We start from the raw sequence: 24,609 nt of genomic DNA on the forward strand, positions 1-24,609 counted from the left end.
TCCGCTTCTGCTGCGGGCAAACCCAGTGGGTAGAAATTTGGGTCTTTCGTGTCCCGAGTGCCTAGCATACCGCTTGCACGTAGGCGCTCAACAGTAGGCACTCAAAGAATACTGTTGAAAAAATGAAGGTACATATGCAAACTCCACGTGGTGCCCTGCAGAGCGTGTATATAATATGCATATATACACACGCCTAAATACACATATGCTTATACACACACATTACATACATAACACATAAACACACACACACATCCACACCCAGGTATATATAACTAGGAAATATATAAATATAAATAAATTATATGAGTACAGCCTGAACTCCAAACAGTCTAGAGAGACAGGGCTGAGGACCGTGATGCCCCCTCGGCCCCGCAGGGCCGCGGGACAGAACCCGGCGCCGGTCCGTAGGAGCCCGCAGGAGCCCGCAGGAGCCCGCAGGCCCGGGAGTGCGCTGCGCGGCTTGGCCCTTCCGGGTTTCCGTCCGCCGTGGCCGCCATTGGTCGGGCTCGGAGCAGCTGACGGGTAGCGGCCCGGTAGAGGGAGCTTCAAGGATGGCGGCGCCCGCGGCACTGATCTTGCGGGAGAGCCCCAGGTAGCCGTCCGGCTGGGCACTTGCGGTAGCCGGTCCCTGGGTGGCGCGGCCGGGGTCGGAGCAAGGACCCCCTGCTGTCTGTCGCCTCGGCGCCCACGCGGGGCCCGCGTCCCGAGGGTGGGGGGCGAAGGGCTGTCCTGGTGGCAGTGCGAGTCCCGCAACAGTGCGCGGGGCTCTGGCCCCGCCACCTCCGGTGGTTCCCCCGCGCGGGGTCGTGGTGGGCCTGGCCGGTGAGGTCAGTGCTGCTGCCAGTGGAAGCTGCCACTGTTGGCGGAGTGTAGTGTCAGCAGTACCCGGGCCTCCCCGGAGTGATGCTGAGTAACGAGGGAACGTGTTCCGTGAACGTTTTAAATTCTCTTTCTGGCCTTTTGATGGTGAGAAAGGCTCCCTTTGGCGCTGGGCGGTCCTTAAACCTAACACGTGTCAGTATACCTTTTCCATCCACACGGAATTAGACCTCAGGCCAGTCATAATTTGATAACATTGCTTTTGATTTCATTTTGTCTATCTTTAGTTAATTTCATATCACCACCATGGACAGCCGACCTTACCTACCAAAACGTTTATGGTAGGTAAGGTTGGCTGTCCATGGTGGTGATACGAAATTCTCTTCTAAAAGAAAATTAGTTAAGTAAAGATGACTCCATGTAATGAAAAGTAATTAAATCATAGCGAGGTGATATGTGGATGCCGACAAAGTGCTGATGTATTGGGTAGGTCAAAAAGTTCGTTACGTTTTTTTGGTAGGATGGCTCTAGTAGGGCTTAGTTGTCTTTAATTCCATTTGAAACAATTTTGTTTGATTGTATTGTGACAGCTGTCATATCCGTGTGCATTTTTAAAAAATGCCAGTCGTCATCTGTTTTTCTGTATTTCACTCAGGCTTACCTAATAGCAATCAGAGTTGTTGAAATGAAGACTTACAGACAACTTCAGTTATAGACAACTGTACTTACAGCAAGTACAGTTCCACTTGGAAAGCTCACTTAAAAACTTTGTTTTACTAATTTATTTAGCATGAAAAAAGCAGTGTCGCTGATAAATGCAATAGATATAGGAAGATTTCCACGATTGCTCACCCGAATTCTTCAAAAACTTCACCTGAAGGTTTGTACTTTTGCATTTCTATAATTTACACTACTTTCTTGTTATTCCACTGAAACTCTGTGTTTCTACTTACAGAACATTTTGCAAAGTATAGTGTCCCCCACTGCATCTTTGAGAACACCAGGTCTTTAGAAAGTTTGATAATGTCCCATAGTCAAAAGTTTGGGACGCTCTGTCTTCATTAAAGTCATTTTTTTACTATGGAACTTTTCAGAGTATATTATATGGTAGTGTTCATAGTAAATGTTTAAGGGTGAGTACAGTGTGCAAAATTTTCCAGATGTGTTTGACCTTGGAACTTTTATCATGGTATGTATTTTTGGACTAAGGTTCTCTGGAGTATGCTTTGGGAAAATTCTGATTTTATGACTTCATTATTCCTCTTAAAAATAATTCTGTGGTATCAGTCAGTATTTAATCTTTCATTTAATCTTTGACTTTTATTTCAAGGGCTAGTAATTCACTGCTTGCTCACCAATCTAAGTTAACTTTTATCAGGTTATAATAATTTAATTTCATCCATCACATGTTTATGGAACACCCACTAACTGTTCTGCCTGGAGCCAGGCATCACCATTAAACAAGAACTTGGACTCTTTCCTCTTTTTTTTCTTCGCCAGGAGTCAGCCCCAAGGCCCTTTCTTCCTCTGAAATGTCTCTCAAATCCAAGTTCTCTTTACAGTCCTAGTTCAGATTCTTATTATCTCTTCTTTGGACACAATAATTACCTTCAAACTGGCATCTTTAGTCTCTCCCTTCCTATTGCTTCTTCATAATGCTATTTCATTTATCATTTGGATAAAAAATATTTCTCCAAATATTTTTTCCTAAAAAAGAATTGATCATATCAAAGCCATAACCTATATTCCATAAATGGTTTTCCTTTGCCCCATGGGAAAAAGTTCAAAATCTTTAACATTATATTATAATAACATTATAATATAGCCATAACCTATATTCTCCCTGCTTTGCAAGTGCTCCAGTCACACTGGATGGTGCTCTTTTACTAGAACGTGCCATGAACTTTTTCAGCTCTGTGTGTGCATGTGTGTGTGTGTGTGTGTGTGTGTGTGTGTGTGTGTGTGTAGTGTATACTCTTCCTTCCCTTCCCTAGTGAATAAACTAGTTTTCATCTTTCAGGGATTTTCAGTCTCACTCTCAGCGGTTGTTCTCTCCTCGATGCTTCTAAAGCACTTGGTTCATTATCGCCCCACTTTAGTACTGCATCATAAGCATTTGTTTCATGATTACAGGGTCTTTCTCTGACCTTGAATACCTTGAGTATTATGTCTTACTCATCTTAATCTTTCCTGTACCTAGTACATTGATACTTATACAATCAGCACTCAGTGACTATTCTTGGAGTTAATTCTCTTCTTTGCCATGGGAAACAAAACAAATGTAAGTCCTTTAAATTCCTGTCTGTAAGGGATTTGCTATTTACAATTACATTGCTCCCTTTGTGACTGCTACCATTCTACTGGCTTTGCATTATTAACTCATAGTGGAATTAATCCTTGTGGCAACTTTAGGAAGTAGGTACCATTTCATCTTTATTGGGGAAAAAAATGAGATAAGAAGCTAGTTAAATAATTTGCCCAAGATCACACAGCTCACTTAGTAAGGCAGTCAGTTCCAGAATCTCTCTCTTTAATCCATTACAGTAAACCTCAGAAAAGAGTATGAAATAGTATGTAAATACTCTAAAAGTAAATGAATAAGGCAGTTTATACAGAAGTTCTGCTTTGATTCCTTGAGCTGTTAGATGGCTGCCTTTGTAAGCAAACATATAAAACAATGTGGGTCAAACAATTCTTATATACATCTTTTGTTCTTCCTATTGAGAGAGGATGGAACATTTGCAGGGAAAATTGTGATGTGTAGTTTGCCTTTGACCCTGTCAGTCACGTCTGGAGTTGATAATAAGTTAGTATTTATCTTGGAGTAACTGTGGCTGAAGCATTCCAGACTGCCCGAATGGTGTGCCATCCAAGGTAGGGGAGTGAAGATGAGGAGGTGTGGTTATTGAGAGCTGAAGCAACTGAGGACAGAAACGTATGTATGTGAATATTTGCCTTGTAAGAGAATCTGGGAAGGTGCAGTCTGTTTGGTTTTTTTCCCCCTGGACCATTTCAGAGAGTGTTCTTCTAGAAGGGCTTCTATTGTGATAAGAGCTCTTTATCAAGTAAGGTTCGTAGAGACATTCAGGATCTGCCAGCTTTCTTTTATTTACTTTTCGTCTGTCAAATTGGCCTCTGCCTTCCAATGAGCAGAGCCATTAGAACAGTGAAACCTGACACAGGTAGATTGATGAAGAGGTTTAGGGATTTAGTTGCTGTAATAAGTGATACCAGTTTGGCACATTGCTTTTACCAAGCTTAATCTGTTTATGGGTGGAGATAATCTGTTTTTGTCCAGACTGGTTCCTTGGAACCCGAGTAGGAGTAAACAGGAGACTGAGACAGCTTAGGTATAGAACATGGGCATGCTTAAGCATGGGTCTGGGAGTCCACTTTGAACTGTCCATCTTCCTGGCCAGGGAAATGTGCAGGACAGTCCTGCACAAAGAATTGTCTCATCCATCATGCTCATAGAGTCCGAATTGGGAAATACTGAGGGAAGTCAGACCAGCTGCTATAGCTGGGAACTTAGAAATAAACATTTATTGCTTCTGAGTTTCAAAAAAAATGGTCATGACTCATGCAGTTAAAAAACAGCTCATGTACTTTGCTCCTAGGAGAGACTTTTAGGCCCTCACACAAAGCTAATGTAACTATGCTGTGTGTCTAGCTCTGAGAGGTCAGGTATCTGGGTTCCTGGCATGGCAGACTAGAAACAGCCAACTGGGGGATGCAGGTGCTGCTACGATGAAGCAGGTGAGGCAGTTTCAGGTATTGACTATTGGTTATGGGGGTGAGATGGGAGAATTCTGAAAATCGGAAGAAATATAAAAGCACAGAAATCTGAGGGGTGTTTTTACTGAAGTGAAAAATTATAGACGTACCCTAGGAGTTCAAAAGGCAGTTCCATTTCTAGTTTTCTAGGAACTTCCACACTGTTTTCCACAGTGGCTGCACCAGTCTGCATTCCCACCAACAGTGCACTAGGGTTCCCTTTTCTCCGCGTCCTCTCCAACATTTGTTTGTGGATTTGTTTATGTTGGCTACTCTGACTGGTGTGAGATGGTACCTCATTGTGGTTTTAATTTGTGTCTCTCTGATGGCTAGTGATGCTGAGCATCTTTTCATATGTCTCTGGGCCCTCTGTATGTCTTCCTTGGAGAAGTGTCTGTTCAAGTCCTTTGCCCATTTTTTAATTGGGTTGTTTGTCTTCCTGGAGTGGAGTCGTGTGAGTTCTTTATATATTTTGGAGATCAGGCCCTTGTCTGAGGTATCATTGGCAAATATGTTTTCCCATACTGTTGATTCTCTTTTTATTTTAATGCTGTTTTCTTTAGCCATGCAGAAGCTTTTTATTTTGATGAGGTCCCATTTATTTATTCTTTCCTTTATGTCCCTTGCTTTAGGGGACGTGTCTGTGAGGATGTTGCTGGGTGGAGTGTCTGAGACTTTCCTGCCTATGTTTTCCTCTAGGACTTTTATGGTGTTACGACTTATATTTAAGTGTTTCATCCACTGTGAATTTATTTTTGTGTATGGTGTAAGTTGGTGATTGAGTTTCATTTTTTTGCATGTAGCTGTCCAGATCTCAGATTAGTGTGGCCATTTGTTGAAGAGGCTGTTTTTGCTCCATTTTATGCTTCTTCCCCTTTGTCGAATATTAATTGACCATAGAGACTTGGGTTTATTTCTGGGCTCTGTTCTGTTCCATTGGTCTATGTGCCTGTTTTTATGCCAGTACCAGGCTGTTTTGATTACAGCGGCCTTGTAATACAGTTTGATATCAGGTATTGTGATCCCTCCTGCTTTGTTCTTCTTTCTCAAAAATGCTGCAGCTATTCGGGATCGTTTATGGTTCCATATAAATTTCTGAAATGTTTGTTCTATATCTGTGAAATATGTCATGGGTACTTTAATAGGGATTGCATTGAATGTGTAAATCACTTTGGGTAGTATAGCCATTTTGATGATGTTAATTCTTCCAATCCATGACCATGGTACATGCTTCCATTTGTTTGTATCTTCCTTAATTTCTTTCTTCAGTGTTGTGTAGTTTTCTGAGTACAGGTCTTTTACCTCCTTGGTTAGGTTGATTCCTAGGTACTTTATTTTTCTTGTTGCTATATCAAATGGGATTTTTTTCCTGATTTCTGTTTCTGATGTTTCATTGTTGGTGTACAAGAATGCCTTTGATTTCTGAGTATTGACTTTGCATCCAGCTGTTTTGCCAAATTCATTTATTAGGTCGAGTAGTTTTTTGGTGGAGTCTATAGGATTTTCCATGTACACTATCATGTCATCTGCAAACAATGACAGTTTCGTTTCCTACTTTCCAATTTGGATGCGTTCTATTTCTTTTTCTTGTGTGATTGCTATGGCTAGGACTTCCAATACTATGTTGAATAGGAGTGGTGAAAGTGGTCAACCTCGTCTTGTTCCTGGTCTTAGTGGGAAAGCTCTCAGTTTTTGTCCATTGAGTATGATGTTGGGTATAGGTCTCTCATATATGGCCTTTGTTATGTTGAGGAATGCTGCCTCTAAGTCCTACTTTGCTGAGTGTTTTGATCATAAATGGGTGTTGTACCTTATCAAATGCTTTTTCCACATCAATTGATAATGACCATGTGGTTTTTGTCTTTGCTTTTGTTTAAGTGGTGTATTATGTTTATTGATTTGTGAATATTGCACCATGTTTGCATCCCTGGGATGAATCCCACTTGAACATGGTGTATGATCTTTTTAATGTATTGCTGGATGTGGTTTGCCAACATTTTGTTGAGGATTTTAGCATCTATGTTCATCAGCGATATTGGCCTGAAGTTTTCTTTCTTTGTTCTGTCTTTATCTGGTTTTGGGATTAGGATGATGTTGTCTTGATAAAATGAGTTTGGGAGTCTTCCATCTTCTTGAATTTTTTGAAATAATCTGTGGAGGTTGGGGGTTAGCTCTCCCTTAAATGCTTTGTAGAATTCTCCCGTGAAACTGTCTGGTCCAGGGCTTTTGTGTGTCAGAGGCTTTTTGATTACTGTTTCAATTTCATCAGGTGTTATTGGTCAGTTCAGGCTTTCTGCTTCTTCATTGAGTTTTGGAAGGTTATATTTTTCTAGAAATTTGTCCATTTCACCTAGGTTTTCACGTTCCTTGGCATATAGTCCTTCGTAGTAATTTGTTACAATCCTTTGTATTTCTGTGGTATCAGTTGCAATCTCTCCTCTTTCATTTCTGATTATGTTTATTTGGGTCCTCTCTCTCTTTTTCTTGATGAGCCTGCTTAAGGGCTTGTCGATTTTGTTTATCTTTTCAAAGAACCAGCTCCTGGATTCATTGATCCTTAGTATTGTGCTTTTAGTCTCTATGCCATTTCATTCTGCTCTGATACTGGTTATTTCCGTCCTTCTACTTGCTCTGGGTTGTCTTTGGTGTTGTGCCTCGAGTTCTTGTAGGTGTAGGGTTAGGCCGTTTATTTGAAATGTTTCTGTCTTTTTAGGTAGGCCTGTATCGCTATGAACTTCCCTCAGGACTGCCTTCACTGTGTCCCATAAGTTTTGGATTGTTGTGAGTTCATTTTCATTTGTTTCCAGAAACTTTTTGATTTCTTCCCTAATCTCATTCTTGACCCATTCATTGTTTAATAGCATGCTGTGCAGTCTCCATGTTTTTGAGTGTTTTGGGGTTTTCCCCTTGAGGTTTGTTTCTAGTTTCAGTCCCTTGTCGTCAGAGAAAATGCTTGATATGGTTTCAATTTTCTTGAACTTGTTGAGGCTTGTTTTGTGTCCTATCATGTGATCTATCTTTGAAAATGTTCCATGTGCATTTGAAAAGAATGTGTATTTTGCTTCTTTGGGATGAAAGGCTCTATATATGTCAGTTAAGTCCATTTCAGCTAGGGCATTGTTCATTGCCACAATATCTTTGTTGATGTTTTGTTTGGAAGATCTGTTGATTTTTGACAGTGGGGTATTAAAATCTCCTACTATAATTGTGTTGCTGTCAATATCTTTCTTGAAGTCCTCCAAGATTTTCTTTATGTATTTGGGTGCTCCTATGTTGGGTACATATATATTTACAATGTTTATGTCATCTTGGTGGATTCTTCCTTTGAGTATTATGAAGTGACCTTCTAGGTCTCTCTTTATGGCCCTTTTTTTGAAGTCTATTTTGTATGATATGAGTATTGCTACTCCTGGTTTTTTTTCCTGTCCGTTTGCTTGGAAAATTTGTTTCCAGCCTTTCACTTTCAGTCTGTGTAGGTCTTGTGTTCTGAGGTGGGTCTCTTGTAGGCAGCATATGTGTGGGTCATGCTTTCTTATCCATTTAGCTATTCTATGTCTTTGATTGGAGCATTTAATCCATTTATATTTAAGGTTATTATTGATAGGTACTTATTCATTGCCATTTCTTTTGTACCTGTATTCTTCCCTCTCTCTTTTCCTTCCTTTCCTTAAAGCAATCCATTTAGCATCTCTGGCAGAGCTGGTTTCATGGAGGTGTATTCTTTAAACTTCTTTTTCTGGAAAACTCCTTATTTGGCCTTCAATCTTGATTGAGAGCCTTGCTGGTATAAAATACTGTTTTTAAAAAATGAACTTTATTTGGCAATATCCAGATATTGAACTGTGCTTTTTGAGATACTGAAATTTATAAACACATGACTTTCTTTTACCTAGGACTTACTTTTTGTTTCAGAATCTCATTCTGCATATGACTAAGTGAATCTTCTGAGTACCTGAGTTTTGAATACCTGAATGTATGCTAATAGCTTGCTGTTTGTACTGCAGGCCGAGAACAGTTTCAGTGAAGAAGAGGAAGAAAAACTTCAAGCTGCGTTTTCTCTAGAGAAACAAGATCTTCACCTAGTTCTCGAAACAATATCATTCATTTTAGAACAGGTATTTTTATTGCCTCAAAGTTTCTAACCAGTGTTGTTTAGTATGTTTGTATTGCTATGATATGTGTAACATTTTGTAAAAGTATGCAGATGGAACCTGTGAATATATTTTAATCAAGAATTTCAGTGCAGTAAAAAAAAAAAAAAAAGTTGAACGTGTGATTCCCCTCCTCCCCATGGTATTGCATTCTGCAAAACAGTCTTATTGTTGAGTAGCGTGAGGAAAGTGTTTTGACAATATGAATCAATACTTCATTTACTTGAAACATTTATAAAAGATTTTAATTCATTGTTACTTGGTACAATAACTTGGAAAAATGAATGTTCTTCATTTAAGATTTTTAATAAATGATTTTGGGGGATTTGACTAAGATGATAAATGAAACATTTAGAAAAGAAGTAGTTGTCAAAGGACTTGGTAATACTATTTCCTCAGACTCAGCTGCCCTTCTGCGCCTCTTCTTTTCATCCAAATTCAGTTTATTTTAAAAGTTCCCTTTAAGTTACATCTCCTTCCCCTGTAGCCTTGGACCATCCCTGTAGCCTTCCCTTGTAGCCTTGACCAATTTGTACACAATTCTTAACATACGTACCAAAAACCTAAAGTCATGTAGTTGTGATGCTTTTCTAAACAGTTATTCCAATAACTTTCCAGCTTAAAATTTGGAGGCTAATTTTCCTTAATAGAGTATCAAGTACCAGTATCTTCAAATGTTGATACATCAAAGTCCCACTAATTCACAGTTTGCTATTATATATATTACTTAATAAAATTTTCAATGTTTCACAGCCCATTAACAAAGTTACTAGGAGTGCTGGGCTACCACACCAGAGATGTTACAGGGTGCACAAAATGCTGACGGGGGGGCCAAGATCAAGGAGTGGGTTTCTTGAGGAAACAATTCTACCAAAAACATGAGAATAGAAGTAATTTAAAATGCTGAGCATATATTAAATGCATGACTGACTCCAAATTGCCATTTAGTACACTTTATACTGTATTGTAGGATGTAAAAACTAACCCCATCGATGGAATATTAAGCTGACACCTAAGACAATCAAAGATTCTCGTATTTAATATCCCACTATTTTCTGGTTGTACCAAAAAATAAAAGGTAGCAAATGATTTAATCTCTTAAAAAAATGTACACTTAAAGAAAATGGGATGAAGTGGAATTCCCTTCTTAAAAATGTTCCTAGAGCTACTAAAAAACCTGCATTTACAAAATAGTTGATAAAAATATCCCTCTGGATTGTACAAGCAGGGAGGGAGGTACCACTGATGAGGCATGGCATATGATATTAAACAGACTTGGCTCCTTTCTCTTCTGCTTCATCCGAGTCTGGACTCTCCTCATTTTTAGCCTCTGTTTTCTCTAGGTAGATCTTACTTAGGTTCAAGGTTAGCCTCCTTGGCTTGTTTTCCCTTTGCTCCCTTTTCCCTTTCGTTTGCACTTTTTTGTCTGCATATTTATTCTTCCCTGCTGCCTTTTTTGGCTTTGTGTCTACTTTTGGAGGAGCAAGCTTAGCTGAGAATTTTGCTGATCTGCTTCTTGGGCTCCTCTTTTGCTGCACCCTTGTTGGAACTGACTTCCCTCCTTCCCAACTTCCTGCCTGGTTTTTGCCGCTCCTCTGGCTGCCCAAGCTGCTTGGAGTGAGGATGGGGGTGGTGAGAGAGGCCAGGAAATAAAATTTTAATTAGGGTACCATTTACATAGCTAAAGCATAGAAGTTAGGTGGATTTAGGATTGTTTACACCTCAGATAAAATTTAAGAAGTTTAGCCTGAATAATTTAGGCCACTTAATCCAAAATCTTTCCGTCCTTGGAATGGTATATTGTTTATAGAATAATAAAACTTTTCTGCAATAGAAATGTAAAATATTCTTTTGATTTAAATTATTTAATGTTAATTTTGTGTTTGATTATAGATCAAGGCCTCTGTATGACTATTAGAAATATATGTAATTTTTTTGCTTTTTAATAGGCAGTATATTACAATGTGAAACCAGCAGCTTTGCAGCAGCAGTTAGAGAACATTCATCTTCAAGAAGACAAAGCAGAAGCATTTGTTAGTGCTTGGTCTTCCATGGGTCAAGAAGCAGTCGAAAAATTCAGGCAGAGGATTCTTGCTCCCCAAAAGGTATATATGTTATGCTACCTCAAAGATACTTTTCAGTAATGTATGGCATAGATTATTATACCTGAAGGTTTTTAGGGCGATACTATTCTGTAGAGAGGAAGAGTCAGGAAAAAGAAAGTGTATAGACAGCATTCCTCTGAAGTTATTTTCATACATGTTTGCTACCACAATGTGATTTAATTTTAACTTGCAGTTTAAAATACGCCTCTATAACTTCAGGATAGGAATGAAAATCTTTTTTTCCCCTTGAGGCCTTGGACAGAGTTGGTTATTCTTTTAACTGAATATCAATATATAAAATTTACTGTAACTACTGAATTACATAATTATTTGTTTCTGTGTTTGTGTATTAGTGCCTAATAGACTGCCTTACATGCAGAAGGTAGTCAATAGTTATTGAGTAACAAACAGTGAATAAAATGAATACTTTGTGAAAAATATAAAGCAACAAAATGGTCAGAACTCTTTAGTTACCTTTAGTCACCCTTAATGGCGGTTAAGATGATCACACAGATTTTGCCCTTTTTTTTTTCTGAATTAACATACTGGTAATTGATTTTCAGATTTTCATCCAACTTTGTGTTCCTGGGTTAAATCCTGGTCATGATGTGTTATCCTTTCTATGTGTTGCCGCATTTGATTTGCTAATAACTTGTTGAAGGTTTTCTATCTGTGTTTATGAGGAATATTGGCTTGTACTTCTGTAGTGATGTCTTGTTTCTGTTAGGGTGATATTGGCCTTGTAAAATGAGTTGGAAAGTGGTCCCTGCCCTTCTGTTTTCTGGAAGACTTTGTGCAGCATTGGTATTATTTTGCATTTCAGCAGCATTATAAGAGAGTTCCAGTAGATCCATATCCTTGTCAACACTTGGTATTGTCAGTTGTTTTCATTGAAACCATTGTATTGGTATCTTGTGTTTTCATCTGCATTTTCCTAATAACATTATGTTGATTATCTTTTTATATGCTTGCTTGCTTGCCATTTATATATTTTTTCATATAGATAACATTTTATCTAACTCTGTATCCATATTATGACAAAGAAGTCTCATGTAGTAATATTAGGGACTATTACAGGTGCAAATCCCAGCACATAGAAATGCATGTGTTTTGCTTTGTTTTGTTTTGTTTTGTTTTTTCTTTTCAGTTGTGTGGAGGGTGTTTGTTTTCTTTCTGTTGAGTTTTGTGAGTTCTTTATATAATCTAGGCATGTCTTGTGTCAGATATATGATTTACAGATGTTTTTTCCTAGTACATTGCATTTCTTTTTATTTTCTTACACGTCTTTTGCAGAGCAAAAGCTTTTAATTCTTTTTTTTAAGTGTTTTATAGATTTATGTTTTACATTTAAGTATAAGGTCCATTTTGAGGCAATTTTGTATAAGGCATAAGGTACAGGTCAAGTTCTTTTTTTCTGCGTATGAATGTTCATTTTCCCCACCTAATTTGTTGATAACATTTTGTCCCTGAATTGCCTTTGCTCCTTGTCAAATACTCATTTGACATATTTGTGTGGGTCTTTTCTGGACTCTCTGTTTGGTTCCATTGATTGATTTGTCTATATTTATGCCAGTATCACACTGCCTTAATTACTATAGCTTTGTTAACTTTGTGGTAAGTCCTAAGATCAGGTATTGTGAGTCTGCTTTGTTCTTTTTGATCGTTTTGGTTGTTCTAGTTTCTCTGCATTTTCTTTCCTATTTTTTTTAATCCTCACCTGAGGACATTTTTTCATTGCTTTTAGAAAGAGAGGAAGGGGGAGGGGGAGAGAGAGAGAGAGAAACACGGTCGTGAGAGAGAAACATCAGTTGATTGCCTCTCTTATGTGCCCTGACTGACCGGGATCAAACCTGCATGCTAGGTGTGTGCCCTGACTGGGAATTGAACCCGAAACCTTTTGGTGTACCAGACGATGCTCCAGCCAACTGAGCCACACCAGCCAGGGCTCTTTGCATTTTCGTGTACTTTAAAAACCAGTTTTTCTAGATCTAAAAAAAATCCTGCTGGGATTTTGATTGAGATTATATTTGATGTATAGGTCACTTTGTAGAGAAATGACTTCTTAACAGTATTGAGTGTATCTCTCCGTTTATTTAGGTCCTTTTTGATTTCTTATGTCAGTGTTTTGCATTCTTCAGCTTACAGATCCTGCACATATTTAGTTATATTTGTACCTGAGTATTTAGTGGGTTTTTTTTTGCATTGTTGTAGACAGTACTGCTATTTTATAATTTTGGTTTCTAACTGTTCATTGCTAGTATATAGAAACAATTGATTTTTGTGTATTGATCTTGTATTCTGTGACCTTGGTAAACTCACTAATTAGTTATAGCGTTTTTTCGTGTGTGGATTTCTTGTGATTTTCTTGTAGACAGTCATATTGTTCATGAATAGGGACAGTTTTATTTCTTCCTTTCCAGTCTTTTCAGTTTTTATTTGTTTTCCTTGCCTTACTGAACTGAGTAGGGCTCCTTTTTTTTTTTAATTTAATTAATTTATTTATAGAAATGGGAAGGGAGGGAGAAGTGAGGGAGAGAAACATCAGCGTGTGGTTGCCTCTTATGTGCCCCTTACTGGGGACCTGGCCCACAACCCAGGCCTGTGCCCTAGACTGCGAATCCAACAGGCGACCCTATCTTTGGTTCGCGGGTTGACATTCAATCCACTGAGCCACACCAGCCAGGGCAGGACTTCTCATATGATATTAATAGGAGTGGTACGTTCGAAACATCCTGCCTTATTCCCAGTTTTAGAGAGAAAGCATTCATTCTCTCATCATTAAGTAGGATATTAGCTATAGGTTTTTAGAAAATGCCCCTTTGTTTTCATCTTTCCATTTCTTTTTTTTTTTTTTGTTAACTACATTTTAAGAACTCTCTGGTGTTCTCCACATCATTGCTTCATTTTTCATTTCAATTTCTACTTTTTTCTATACCTTGTACAGATTTTAAGTTTTCCATTTTGTGTCCCTGAAATTCTTTCTTCTTTCAACCATCTCCATTTAAAAAATCACCACTTGACTTTTAATATTTTCATGTTCTCTATTTATAATTTTCTGCTATTTTATAGAGTTCATTGTTTTGCATTTATATAAGTACGGTTAAAAATATTTCTTTTTCTGCTACTAATAGTAAGTCATTTTTCCATATCTTCTGGCTGATAGGTTTTTTTTAAGTTTTATTTCTTCCCCATATTAAGTTGTATTTGCATTAAGTTCTGTTTAAGAAGTAGTTTAATCAGTTGTCATATGAAATATGGAAAAAGATGTTGGACAAACATGATTAATTGCATATTGACCCCTTGAGAATGCTGGAAATTATTTTTTTTGTCAACTTAGAGTATATGAAAGGATAGCTAATACATTATTTTAGTGCCTTAAATGCTTAAGATAATAACAAACATTACTTGTGTTTATTATTGACCAACTATTCCATTAAGTGCTTTATATCTCATAACACCCATTAATAATTCTACTTTCTATTTAAAATAAAATCAGAGCTTAGAGACATTACATAATTTGTCCATTGTTAAGCAGCTAAGTTAGTGGCAGAGTTAGGATTTGCCACAAGTAGTCACATTCCCAAGCCATCATAGTGTACTGCCACCTAAATGTTACCTGCAAATTTTTGTGTGTGTTAGACATTAAAAAGGGTGGTTTACATAGCTGTGTGTGTGCGGTTCATATCTTTGAAAAGGAAGGAAATAAAACTTTAGGGGTGTTAACCCAAGTAGTGCGAGGTGAAGCTGAGATAGGAATCAGCTCTATCTCATAAGCTTTGCTCCTTTTGTATCCTGCTACCTCTGGCAGCTGTAATGTTATCTTCCTTTTTTGCCCTGATAACTATTTAGAATATGGTGACTAAAATGGCCATGTGTGAAAATAGGTCATGTCATTTAAATTGTAACAAAGTAGACGGCAGTGATTTATTATGTAATAAATAAAAGGTATATTTACAATGATTGACTTGTTTTAATGGTAATTTAGGGGCTGACTTGTGTGAACTGTCTGGGCAGTGCTTACAGTGGAACATCTGTGGGTAATAATTCGAAATTCAAAGAGTCAGATTCAATTAAATAAGTTACAAAGTCAACAGATGCTTATTTTTAATTCAGTTTTTAAAAACACCTTTTTATCTTTTATTATTTGAAAATTAATCTCAATGATAGCTTTTTGTAGGATATGATTGAAGAAGGGATGTTTAAATTTTATCTCACTCTCTTGTTTAAAAAATATATTTTATTTTAACCCCTTTAGAGACTTGAGACTGAAATGTCACTACCACTTATTTTAATTTGTATTCTTCTCTCTCTCTCTTTAATCAGTGTTGACTCTGTCAGCAGTGTCCTTGTAAAAGGGTTTTCTGTTTGATTCTTACTGTATGCCTATGTGATCATAATATTTATTAAATTATGAATACCCTTTCAGACAGAACTTTAATACTGTGTTTAATTTTACTCCTGAAATTGTGTTTCTAGTTTCTTTACATATATTTCTACTAAACTAAATGTACAAACTTACATGTCAAATATTATTGACATATATATCTTTTATTTTGAGACCATAAGGAAAATAATTGTATTTGCTTTATATAATTTTTTTTCTAAAGTACTTTTACACTTCTAAGCTAATGATATTTCTTACTTAGAATCAGATATGATTATGAGAAATATATGCAAGGCACCTTTAAGCACTCGGAGTAACCTGCTCTTTAAAGACTGCATGTACTAATTCCCTTTCTTAAAATGTATTTACATGTTTGTTAGGGAGCTTTTAAATATAAATATGATTTTGTTTTGTTTGTTTATATGTGTTTGGAATGTTCAAAATGTATTTAATGTGATTTTCTCCTGGTAAGGTATTCTTAACTTTACCAACTACATGGCAAAGTTACTCATATCTACTTATTTCATTATATAATGAAACTTCATTGTATTTCCTTGTAGATTCTTGAGAAACCTACATTTTAAAATGGATGGCCAATGTTCCTATAACATTCTTAAAAATATCCCTTTTAAAGCCATTATAATAAGATTAACTTTATTGTTAAGTGTTAACAACTAATCGTTTGCTTCATTATTTGTTAAATACCTGTACTTTATATGGTATTCTTATACCTGTATTCTTTTATGAAGTATAAGAAATTAGAAATTTGGCCCTGGCCCGTATGGCTCAGTTGATTGGGCATCGTTCTGCAAAGTGAAAGGTCTCCATTTGGATTCCCCGTCAGGACACATGTCTCGGTTGCAGGTTCAGTCCCTGATAGGAGCGCATACGAGAGGCAACTGATTGATGTTTCTCTCTCACATGGATGCTTCTCTCCCTCTTTTTCTCCCTCCCTTCCCCTCTCTCTCAAATAAGTAAATAAAATCTTTAAAGAAAAAGAAGTTAGATATTTTTATTTTATATGGAATATAAGAAATTAGAAATTTAAATTTAAATGCTTCTTAACATTATCTTCTGTATTTGTAGGAAATCTATTTTATTGTAATTATATCCACATACAAGTAAAAGACAGTTTTCCCATGTGCTAAAACTAACTGAATATGAATGTGAGTTTTAAATAATGTTATATTTATTTACTACTTTTTATTCAAGTATAGCTTATCTACAGTAAAATGCAGAGATTTTTAAGTGTTTAATTTGATGAGATTTGGAACTTATATCCATTTAATTACCCATGACAAAATAGTGAATATTTTCATGACCTGGAAAGTGCCTAGTTTTTTATTTCATTTTATTTTTTATTTTATTCGTGTCTATTCTGTTAGCGTTGTCCCAGTTTTTCCCCCTTTGCCCTCCTCCATCCTGCCTCATCCCCTGTCCCACAGTCCACCCCCCACTCCCATAGTCCATCCACATCCCCTTGTCCATGTCCATGGGTCATTCACACATGTTCTTTGACTATTCCCTTCCCCTTTCTACGACTTCCCCCCTCCTCCCTTTCCTCTGGCAGCTGTCAGTCTGTTCCCTGTTTCCATGTCACTAGATTCCTCCTTATAAGAGGAATTCCTCTAACAAAATTCATTAGATTCCTCTTATAAGTGATATCATATGGTATTTGTCTTATTTCACTTTGCATAATAATCTTCAGTTCCATGCATGCTGCCACAAATGGTAGAAATTCCTTCTTTCTTTCTGCTGCATAGTGTTGCATTATGTAAACATACCACAGTTTTTTAATTCACTCATCTACTGATGGGTGCTTAGGCTGTTTCCAACACTTGGCTATTGTAAATAGCCAAAATACTGTTATAAACATTGGGGTACATGAATTCTTTTGAATTGGTGTCTCAGGATTCTTAGGGTATATTCCCAGCAGTAGAATCACCGGGTCATAAGGCAGTTCCATTTTTAGCTTTTTGAGGAAATTCCATACTGTTTTCCACAGCGGCTGCATCAGTCTGCTTTCCCACCAACAGTGCAGTAAGGTTCCTTTTTCTCCACATCTTCGCCAGCACTTGTTTGCTGATTTATTAATTGTGGAGGAGCTTTGCCAGCAGAGCCCTCCATCCACCGTGGATGAGAATAAGTCTGCCAAGACATGATCTGCTTGGGGAAGAAAGGTGGCTGATCTCTCAAAGGAGAAGGGCCGGGGGCCTTTTCCTCAATGGGCTTTTATTGGGTTCAATTTGTACAGGAATACAGGTAGAGCTCATCAGTCATTGTCAGGCAGTAAGGAACATTCAAAGAACTATGAGGGCTTATTCTGAGTCAGGGTCAGTTAACTGAAGGGCTATAAAACTTTGGGGAACACATTTATTTTATGCTTGGACCCTTATCAGAAAACTGAGGCCATTCTTAGCAAAGTAGGTTTCACAGGATTTTATGCATTCTCTCTTAGTCCTGATCACCCTGGGGAACCCACCCTTTCCAGCATAGGGCTGTACCACCCTCTGTCATTGTTTCAGGCTTAAGTCAGGCAGGGGAAGTAAGGCAGCCAAGACATTAGGAGACCTCATGCAGACAGAATGAGGACTCAGGCTATGTCAAAGCTGGGGGGGGGGAGGGTCCATCACCCACTTTTTCTATAGCCCCCCAAGTCTTTTCCTGATGTCCCCTTTGCCAGTGTACCTGTTTTAGGTCGTCCCTCCCTTGAGGAGTCTTACCCATTATTGGCTAACCAATCATGCACTGGGGGCCAGGTAGGGTGAAGTGAAGTGGGCAGAGGTGGTGCTCCCGCCAGGGAGATAAACTTTGTCTCCTTAGTGACTTATGGTCCCAAGGTCTCTCACTCAGCCTTAACCATGGGGGGGTTACAGCTTCTGAAACCAGGCAGGGCAGTTCCTAACAATTAATGATACCCATTCTGACAGGTGTGAGGTGGTATCTCATTGTGGTTTTAATTTGCATCTTTCTGATGGCTAGTGATGTTGAGCATATTTTCATATGCCTATGGGCCCTCTGTATGTCCTCCTTGGAGAGGTGTCTATTCAAGTCCTCTGCCCATTTTTTGATTGGATTGTTTGTCTTCCTGGTGTTGTATCCTGTGAGTTCTTTATATATTTTGGGGATTAAACCCTTGTCTAATGTATCATTGGCAGATATGTTCTCCTCTACAGTCTGTTCTCTTTTCATTTTGATGATGGTTTCCTTAGCTGTGCAGAAGCTTTTTAATTGATGAGGTCCATTTGTTTATTGTTTCCTTTATGTCCCTTGCCCTAGGAGATATATCAACAAAGATATTGCTACGTGGGATATCTGAAATTTTCCTGCCTATGTTTTCTTCTAGGACATTTATGGTATCATCACTTATATTTAAGTCTTTTATCCATTTTGAGTTTATTCTGGTGTATGGTGTGAGTTGGTGGTCTATTTTCATTTTTTGCATGTAACAGTCCAGTTCTCCCAACACCATTTATTGAAGAGGCTATTTTTATTTCCATTGTGTGTTCATGCCCCCTTTGTCAAATAGGAATTGGCTATTGAGACATGGGTCTATTTCTGGGCTCTCTATTCTGTTCCATTGATTTCTGTGTCTGTTTTTATGCCAGGACCAGACTATTTTGATTACAGTGGACTTGTGGTATAGTTTGATATCAGGTATTGTGATCCTTCCTACTTTGTTCTCTATACATTGCTGTGGCTATTTGGAGTCTTCATTTGTTCCATATAGATTTTGAAGTTTTTGTTCTACATCTGCAAAATATGCCATTGGTATTTTAATAGGATTTGTGTTGAATCTATAGATTGTTTTGATGAATATGGACATTTTAATGATGTTAAATCTTCCAATGCATGAACAGGTTATATGCTTCCATTTATTTGTATTTTTCTCAATTTCTTTCTTCAGTGTTCTATAGTTTTCTGAAAAGAGGTCTTTTACCTCTTTGGTTAAGTTTATTCCTCGATACTTCATTGTTTCTGTACAAGAATGCCATCAATTTCTGAATATTGACTCTGTATCCTGTTACTTTGCAAATTTGCTTATTAGGTCAAGTAGTTTTTTGGTGGAGCCTACAAGATTCTCTGTGTAGGTTATCATGTCGTCTGCAAATAATGACAGTTTTACTTCCTCTTTTCCAATTTGGATGCCTTTTATTTCTTCTTGTCTGATCACTCTGGCTAGAACTTCCAGTACTATGTTAAATAAGAGTGGTGAGAGTGGACAGCCTTGTCTAGTTACTGATCATAAGGGAAACGCTTTTAGTTTTTGCTCACTGAATATGATATTGACAGCAGGTTTTTTGTATATGGCCTTTATTATGTTGAGGTATGCTACCTTTGTTCCCACTTTGCTGAGTGTTTTTATCATAAATGGGTGCTGGATTTTATCAATGCTTTTTCTGCATCTATTGATATGATCATGTGATTTTTGTCTTTCATTTTGTTTATGTGATGTATTAACATTTATTGATTTGTGAATATTGTACCATCCTTGCATCCCTGGAATGCAAGTGCCACTTGATTGTGGTGTATGATCTTTTTAATGTATTGTTGGATCTGATTTACTACTATTTTGTTGAGGATTTTCACATCTTTGTTCATCAGAGATATTGGCCTTTAATTTTCTTTTTTTGTTGTGTTTGTACCTGGTTTTGGGATTAGGATAATACTGGCCTCATAAAAAGAGTTTGAGAGTCTTTCCTCTTCTTGAATTTTTTGGAATAGTTTGTGAAGGATCAGTTTGCCGTCTCATCCAGGGCTTTTGTGTGTCAGTAGTTTTTTGATTACTGCTTCAATTTCACTAGTTGTTATCGGTCTATTCTGGTTTTCTGCTTTTTCCTGGTTCAGTTTTGGAAGGTTGTATGTTTCTAGAAATTTATCAGTTTTGCCCAGGCTGTCCAATTTCTTGGCATATAGTTGTTTGTAGTCATTTCTTACAATCCTTTGTAATTTCTGTGGTATCAGTTTTTACTTCTCCTCTTTCATTTCTGACTTTATTTATTTGGGTCCTTTTTTTTTCTCTGATGAGCCTAGTTAATGGTTTGTCAATTTTGTTTATCTTTTCAAAGAACCAGGTCCAGAATTCATTGATCCTTCAAATTGTTTTTTTAGTCTCTATTTCTTTTAATTCTGTTCTGATATGGATTATTTCCTTCCTTCTGCTTGCTCTGGGCTTTGTTTGTTGTTGTTCCTCTAGTTCTTATAGATGTAGGGTTAAGTTGTTTATTTGAAATGTTTCTATCCTTTTTAGGTAGGCCTGTATCACTATGAACTTCTCTCTCTCAGGACTGCCTTTGCTATGTCCCATAGGTTTGGGATTGTTGTGTGTTCATTTTTATTTGTTTCCAGATACTTTCTGGTTTATTCCTTGATCTTATTGTTAATCCATTCATTATTTAATAACCTGTTATTCAGCCTCCATTCATTGGGATGTTTCTGAGATTTTTTTCTTGCAGTTCATTTCTAGTTTCAAGCTGTTGTGATCCTAGAAGGTGCTTGATATGATTTCAATTTTCTTGAATTTGTTAAGGCTTGTTTTGTCTCCTACCATGTGGTCTATCTTTGGGAATGATTCATGTACATTCGAGAAGGATGTGTATTTTGCTTCTTTGGGGTGAAATGTTCTATAACTATTAATTAAGGCCATTGGTCTAGGGTGTCATTCAATTCTGCAATATTTTTATTGATTTTTATTTGGATAATCTATCCATTGTTGACAGTGGGGTTTTAAAATCCCTTACAATGACTGTATTGCTGTCTACCTCTTTCTTAAAGTCTTCCAATATTTTCTTTATATAATTAGGGGCACCTATATTTGGTACATATGTGTTTACAAGAGTTATATCTTTTTGTTGAACTATTCCCTTAAGTATTATGAAGTATCCCTCTTTGTGTCTCGTTATTGCCTTTGTTTTGAAGTCTATTTTGTCTGATATAAGTATTGCTACCCCAGCTGTTTTATTCATGTCCATTTGCAGGGAATATTTTTTCCCATCCCTTCATTTTCAGCCTATGTATATCTTGTGTTCTGGGGTGGGTCTCTCATGGACAGTGTATATGTGGGTCATGTTTTCTTATCCATTCAGCTACCCTATGTCTTTTGATAGGAGCATTTAATCTATTTACATTTAAGGTTATTATTGATAGGTACTTATTCATTGACACTTTTTCCTTTTGTAGCTGTGTTACGCTCGCCCCCCCCCCCTCCCCCCGCCTTCTTCTTCTTCAAGCAGTCGCCTTTAGCATCTCTTGCAGTGCTGGCTTGGTGAAGATGCACTCTTTTAGTGTAAGGGGAGCTGCCTCCCAGTTACATTATGGGTTTAAGTTATGCATACTTTTTTGGCTCCACTTAGGCTGGAAGATTAGCCTGCTGTTATTGATATGCAAAGGAATTGTTTTTGCATGTAGGCATGACGGTATTTTGCTGTTATTTGTATGTAAAATAACTTTTAATGACCCTACTTCATGTCTCCCATTTCCCATCCAGACTTGTGTGGGGGTGGATATTCCCAGACACCCTAAGTTCTGGACCCCATTACAAATATTCTGCTTTGGGGGGCCTTGGGGCCTACCAGCTTATACCCCATTACAACATCATTAGCTATTGCAGCAATCAATTTAAAGAGCTTTAGATCTGAGACACCCTTGATCAGTCTTAATTGAATCAGAAATGTATTCTCTGCTTTATAAATAATTAGCTAAAACCAGAACCATTAACAAATTAAATAAAGATTTCATTAATGCCAAAGAACTGCTGTTAGCAAAATTACTCTTATTATGTCATAGTATTTAAAGATGGGTACTTGCTAAATAATTTTGATGTACCTTTTCAGTGTTGCCAATTGCGAGAGTATTAGTTGAATTACATTAACTTGTACTATTATCTTCATATATTCTTGGTATGTAGAGAGTGGCAAATGGTTTGAAGGTTGATTCATTGATGTTTTCTTCGAACACCTTACAGCTTGGACATGAAGACCATGACTAGGTATTTTGGCCAAGTTTGTGGGTCAAGGAGTGAAATGAAGTTCCATGCTACTCTAGCAGTAAGACTAGGTTGACTTTGTGGCATCTAAACTTGAGGGTATAATTAGTGAGCATGCTTAAATTGTGATATTTGTAATAAAGCATTTGCACCTCTTATGATTTGGCGTACCAGCAACATTAAAGAAGGACATTGGTTCAGTTACTTTTGGATTTTTGATGTACTCTGCAGACTGTCTAATGGGCGGCTCTATGCAGTGTGATTTGTACAGTATGCTTTGTGGAGGTAGGCAGTCACTTGGGTGCCAGATAACTCCAATATTGATTAAAGAAGTTTATTTATTTGCAACTATGTGATATATGGTAATATATACATCTATAAAATATGGATACCATATTGCATAATGGTCATCTGTGAGATCCTGCCATTGTCTTTATGTACTTATAGATGTCACAGTAGAGGGTTCTTTCTGTAGGATACAGGAGTTCAGTTTGGTCTTTGGAGGCTTATTGCCTTCTGTTCTTACCAAGGAGTAGAGGATGACAAAGAAAGTGATTAGTAGCAGGCCACTAAAGATGTTTTCCTATTGCATGTATACATTCAATGTCTGTTACATCTTTTGGTATATTGTATCTTTTAAAAATTATATCAAATTATAATTAGTGTAATTAGTGTCCTTTTAAATTGTACACTTTGATGAATTTTGATAGTTGTTCACCCATGAGATCACCATAATCAACATACAGCATTTTCATCACTCTCAAAAGTTTCCTCATGCCCCTTGGCGGTCCCTTCCTCCCCTAATTCTGGTCCCAGGATCTGCTTTCTATCAATATAGATTGCGTCTTCTAGGATTTTGTAAAAAATGGAATCATACAAATGTGCTTTTTTTTTGTCTGTCTTCTTCCACTGAGTATGATTTTGAGGTTCATACATTTTGTTCATGTATTAATAGTTTGTTTTTTTTTATTCTAGGGTAGTATTTAACCATGAAGATATACTACAACTTGTTTCCATTCACCTTAACGGTTTGCAGCTATTTTGAATAAATCCATTAACATTCATGTACATACTTTGTATAGTTATATGTTTAATTTTTCTTGGGTAGTACTTGAGATGAACAGACAGGGTTGTAGGGTAGGTGTATTTATAAGAAACTGCCAGTTTTCTGAAATGTTTATACTATTTTACATTCTAACCAGCAATTTCTTTATACCTTGGCCAGCACTTAGTATTCCCATTCTTTAAAATTTTTTTTTGCCATTCTAATGAGCGTAAGAATATTGAACAAAAGGATGCTGAACACCATTTTATGTGTCTATTGGCCATTTGTATATTTCTTTTGTGAGCTGTCTATTCAAATCCTTGCTATTTCTTTATCTTATTATTGAGTGATAAGAACTCTATATAGTTTGGGTACAAGTCCTTTGTCAGGTATATGTATTGTGAATGTTTTATCAGTCTGTGGCTTACCTTCCCTTTTTATTTTTTAAAATATATTTTATTGATTATGTTATTATAATTGTCCCAATTTTTTCCCCTTTGCCCCCCTCCACCTGGTACCCCCCCTTCCCTTCAGCACCTCCCTCTCTACCTTAGTTCATGTCCATGGGTCATGCATATAAGTTCTTCAACTTCTCCATTTCCCATACTATTCGTAACATTCCCTGGTCTGTTTTATACCTACCAATTTATGCTTCTAATTCCCTGAACCTTTTCCCCCATTCTCTCCCTTCCCCATCCCAGCTGATAACCCTCCAAATGGTCTCCATATCTATGATTCTGTTCCTGTTCTGTTTGTTTGCTTGGTTTGTTTTATTTAGATTCAGTTGTTGATAGTTGTGAATTTGTTGCCATTTTAATGTTCATATTTTTGATCTTCTTTTTATTAGATAAGTCCCTTTAACATTTCATATAATAATGCCTTGGTAATGATGAACTCCTTTAGCTTTACCTTGTCTGGGAAGCAGTTTATCTGCCCTTCAAGTCTAAATGATAGCTTTGCTGGATAGAGTAATCTAGGTTGTGGGTCCTTGCTTTTCATCACTTTAAATACTTCTTGCCAGTCCCTTCTAGCCTGCAAAGTTTCTTTTGAGAAATCAGCTAACAGTCTTATTGGGGCTCCGTGTAGGTAACTAACTGCTTTTCTCTTGCTGCTTTTTAGATTCTCTTTGTCTTTAATCTTTGGCATTTTAATTATGATGTGTCTTGCAGTGGGCATCTTTGGATTCATCTTGTTTGGGATTCTCTCTGCTTCCTGGACTTGTATGTTTATTTCCTTTACCAAGTTAGGGAAGTTTTCTATCATTTTTTTTTTCAAATAGGTTTCTATTTCTTGCTCTCTCTCTTCTCCTTCTAGCCCCACCATGATACAAATTGTTCCAAAGG

At 37.3% G+C, this 24,609-nt stretch overlaps 1 protein-coding gene across 1 annotated transcript in view; it reads left to right on the plus strand.

Moving 5' to 3' along the window:
• The first annotated feature begins 473 nt into the window (after positions 1–473).
• The window catches only part of COMMD10 (COMM domain containing 10), a 155,131-nt gene continuing 130,995 nt past the window's right edge, over positions 474–24,609 (plus strand). Inside the window, exons 1-4 of the mRNA XM_024571734.3 lie at positions 474–595; positions 1,612–1,702; positions 8,601–8,711; positions 10,697–10,852. Of these exons, the coding sequence (XP_024427502.2) occupies positions 555–595; positions 1,612–1,702; positions 8,601–8,711; positions 10,697–10,852 (399 nt within the window). The 5' untranslated portion in view covers positions 474–554. The remainder of the gene's footprint in view (positions 596–1,611; positions 1,703–8,600; positions 8,712–10,696; positions 10,853–24,609) is intronic.

The sequence above is a fragment of the Desmodus rotundus genome, chromosome 1, assembly GCF_022682495.2.
Source record: "Desmodus rotundus isolate HL8 chromosome 1, HLdesRot8A.1, whole genome shotgun sequence".
Lineage (NCBI taxonomy): Eukaryota > Metazoa > Chordata > Mammalia > Chiroptera > Phyllostomidae > Desmodus > Desmodus rotundus.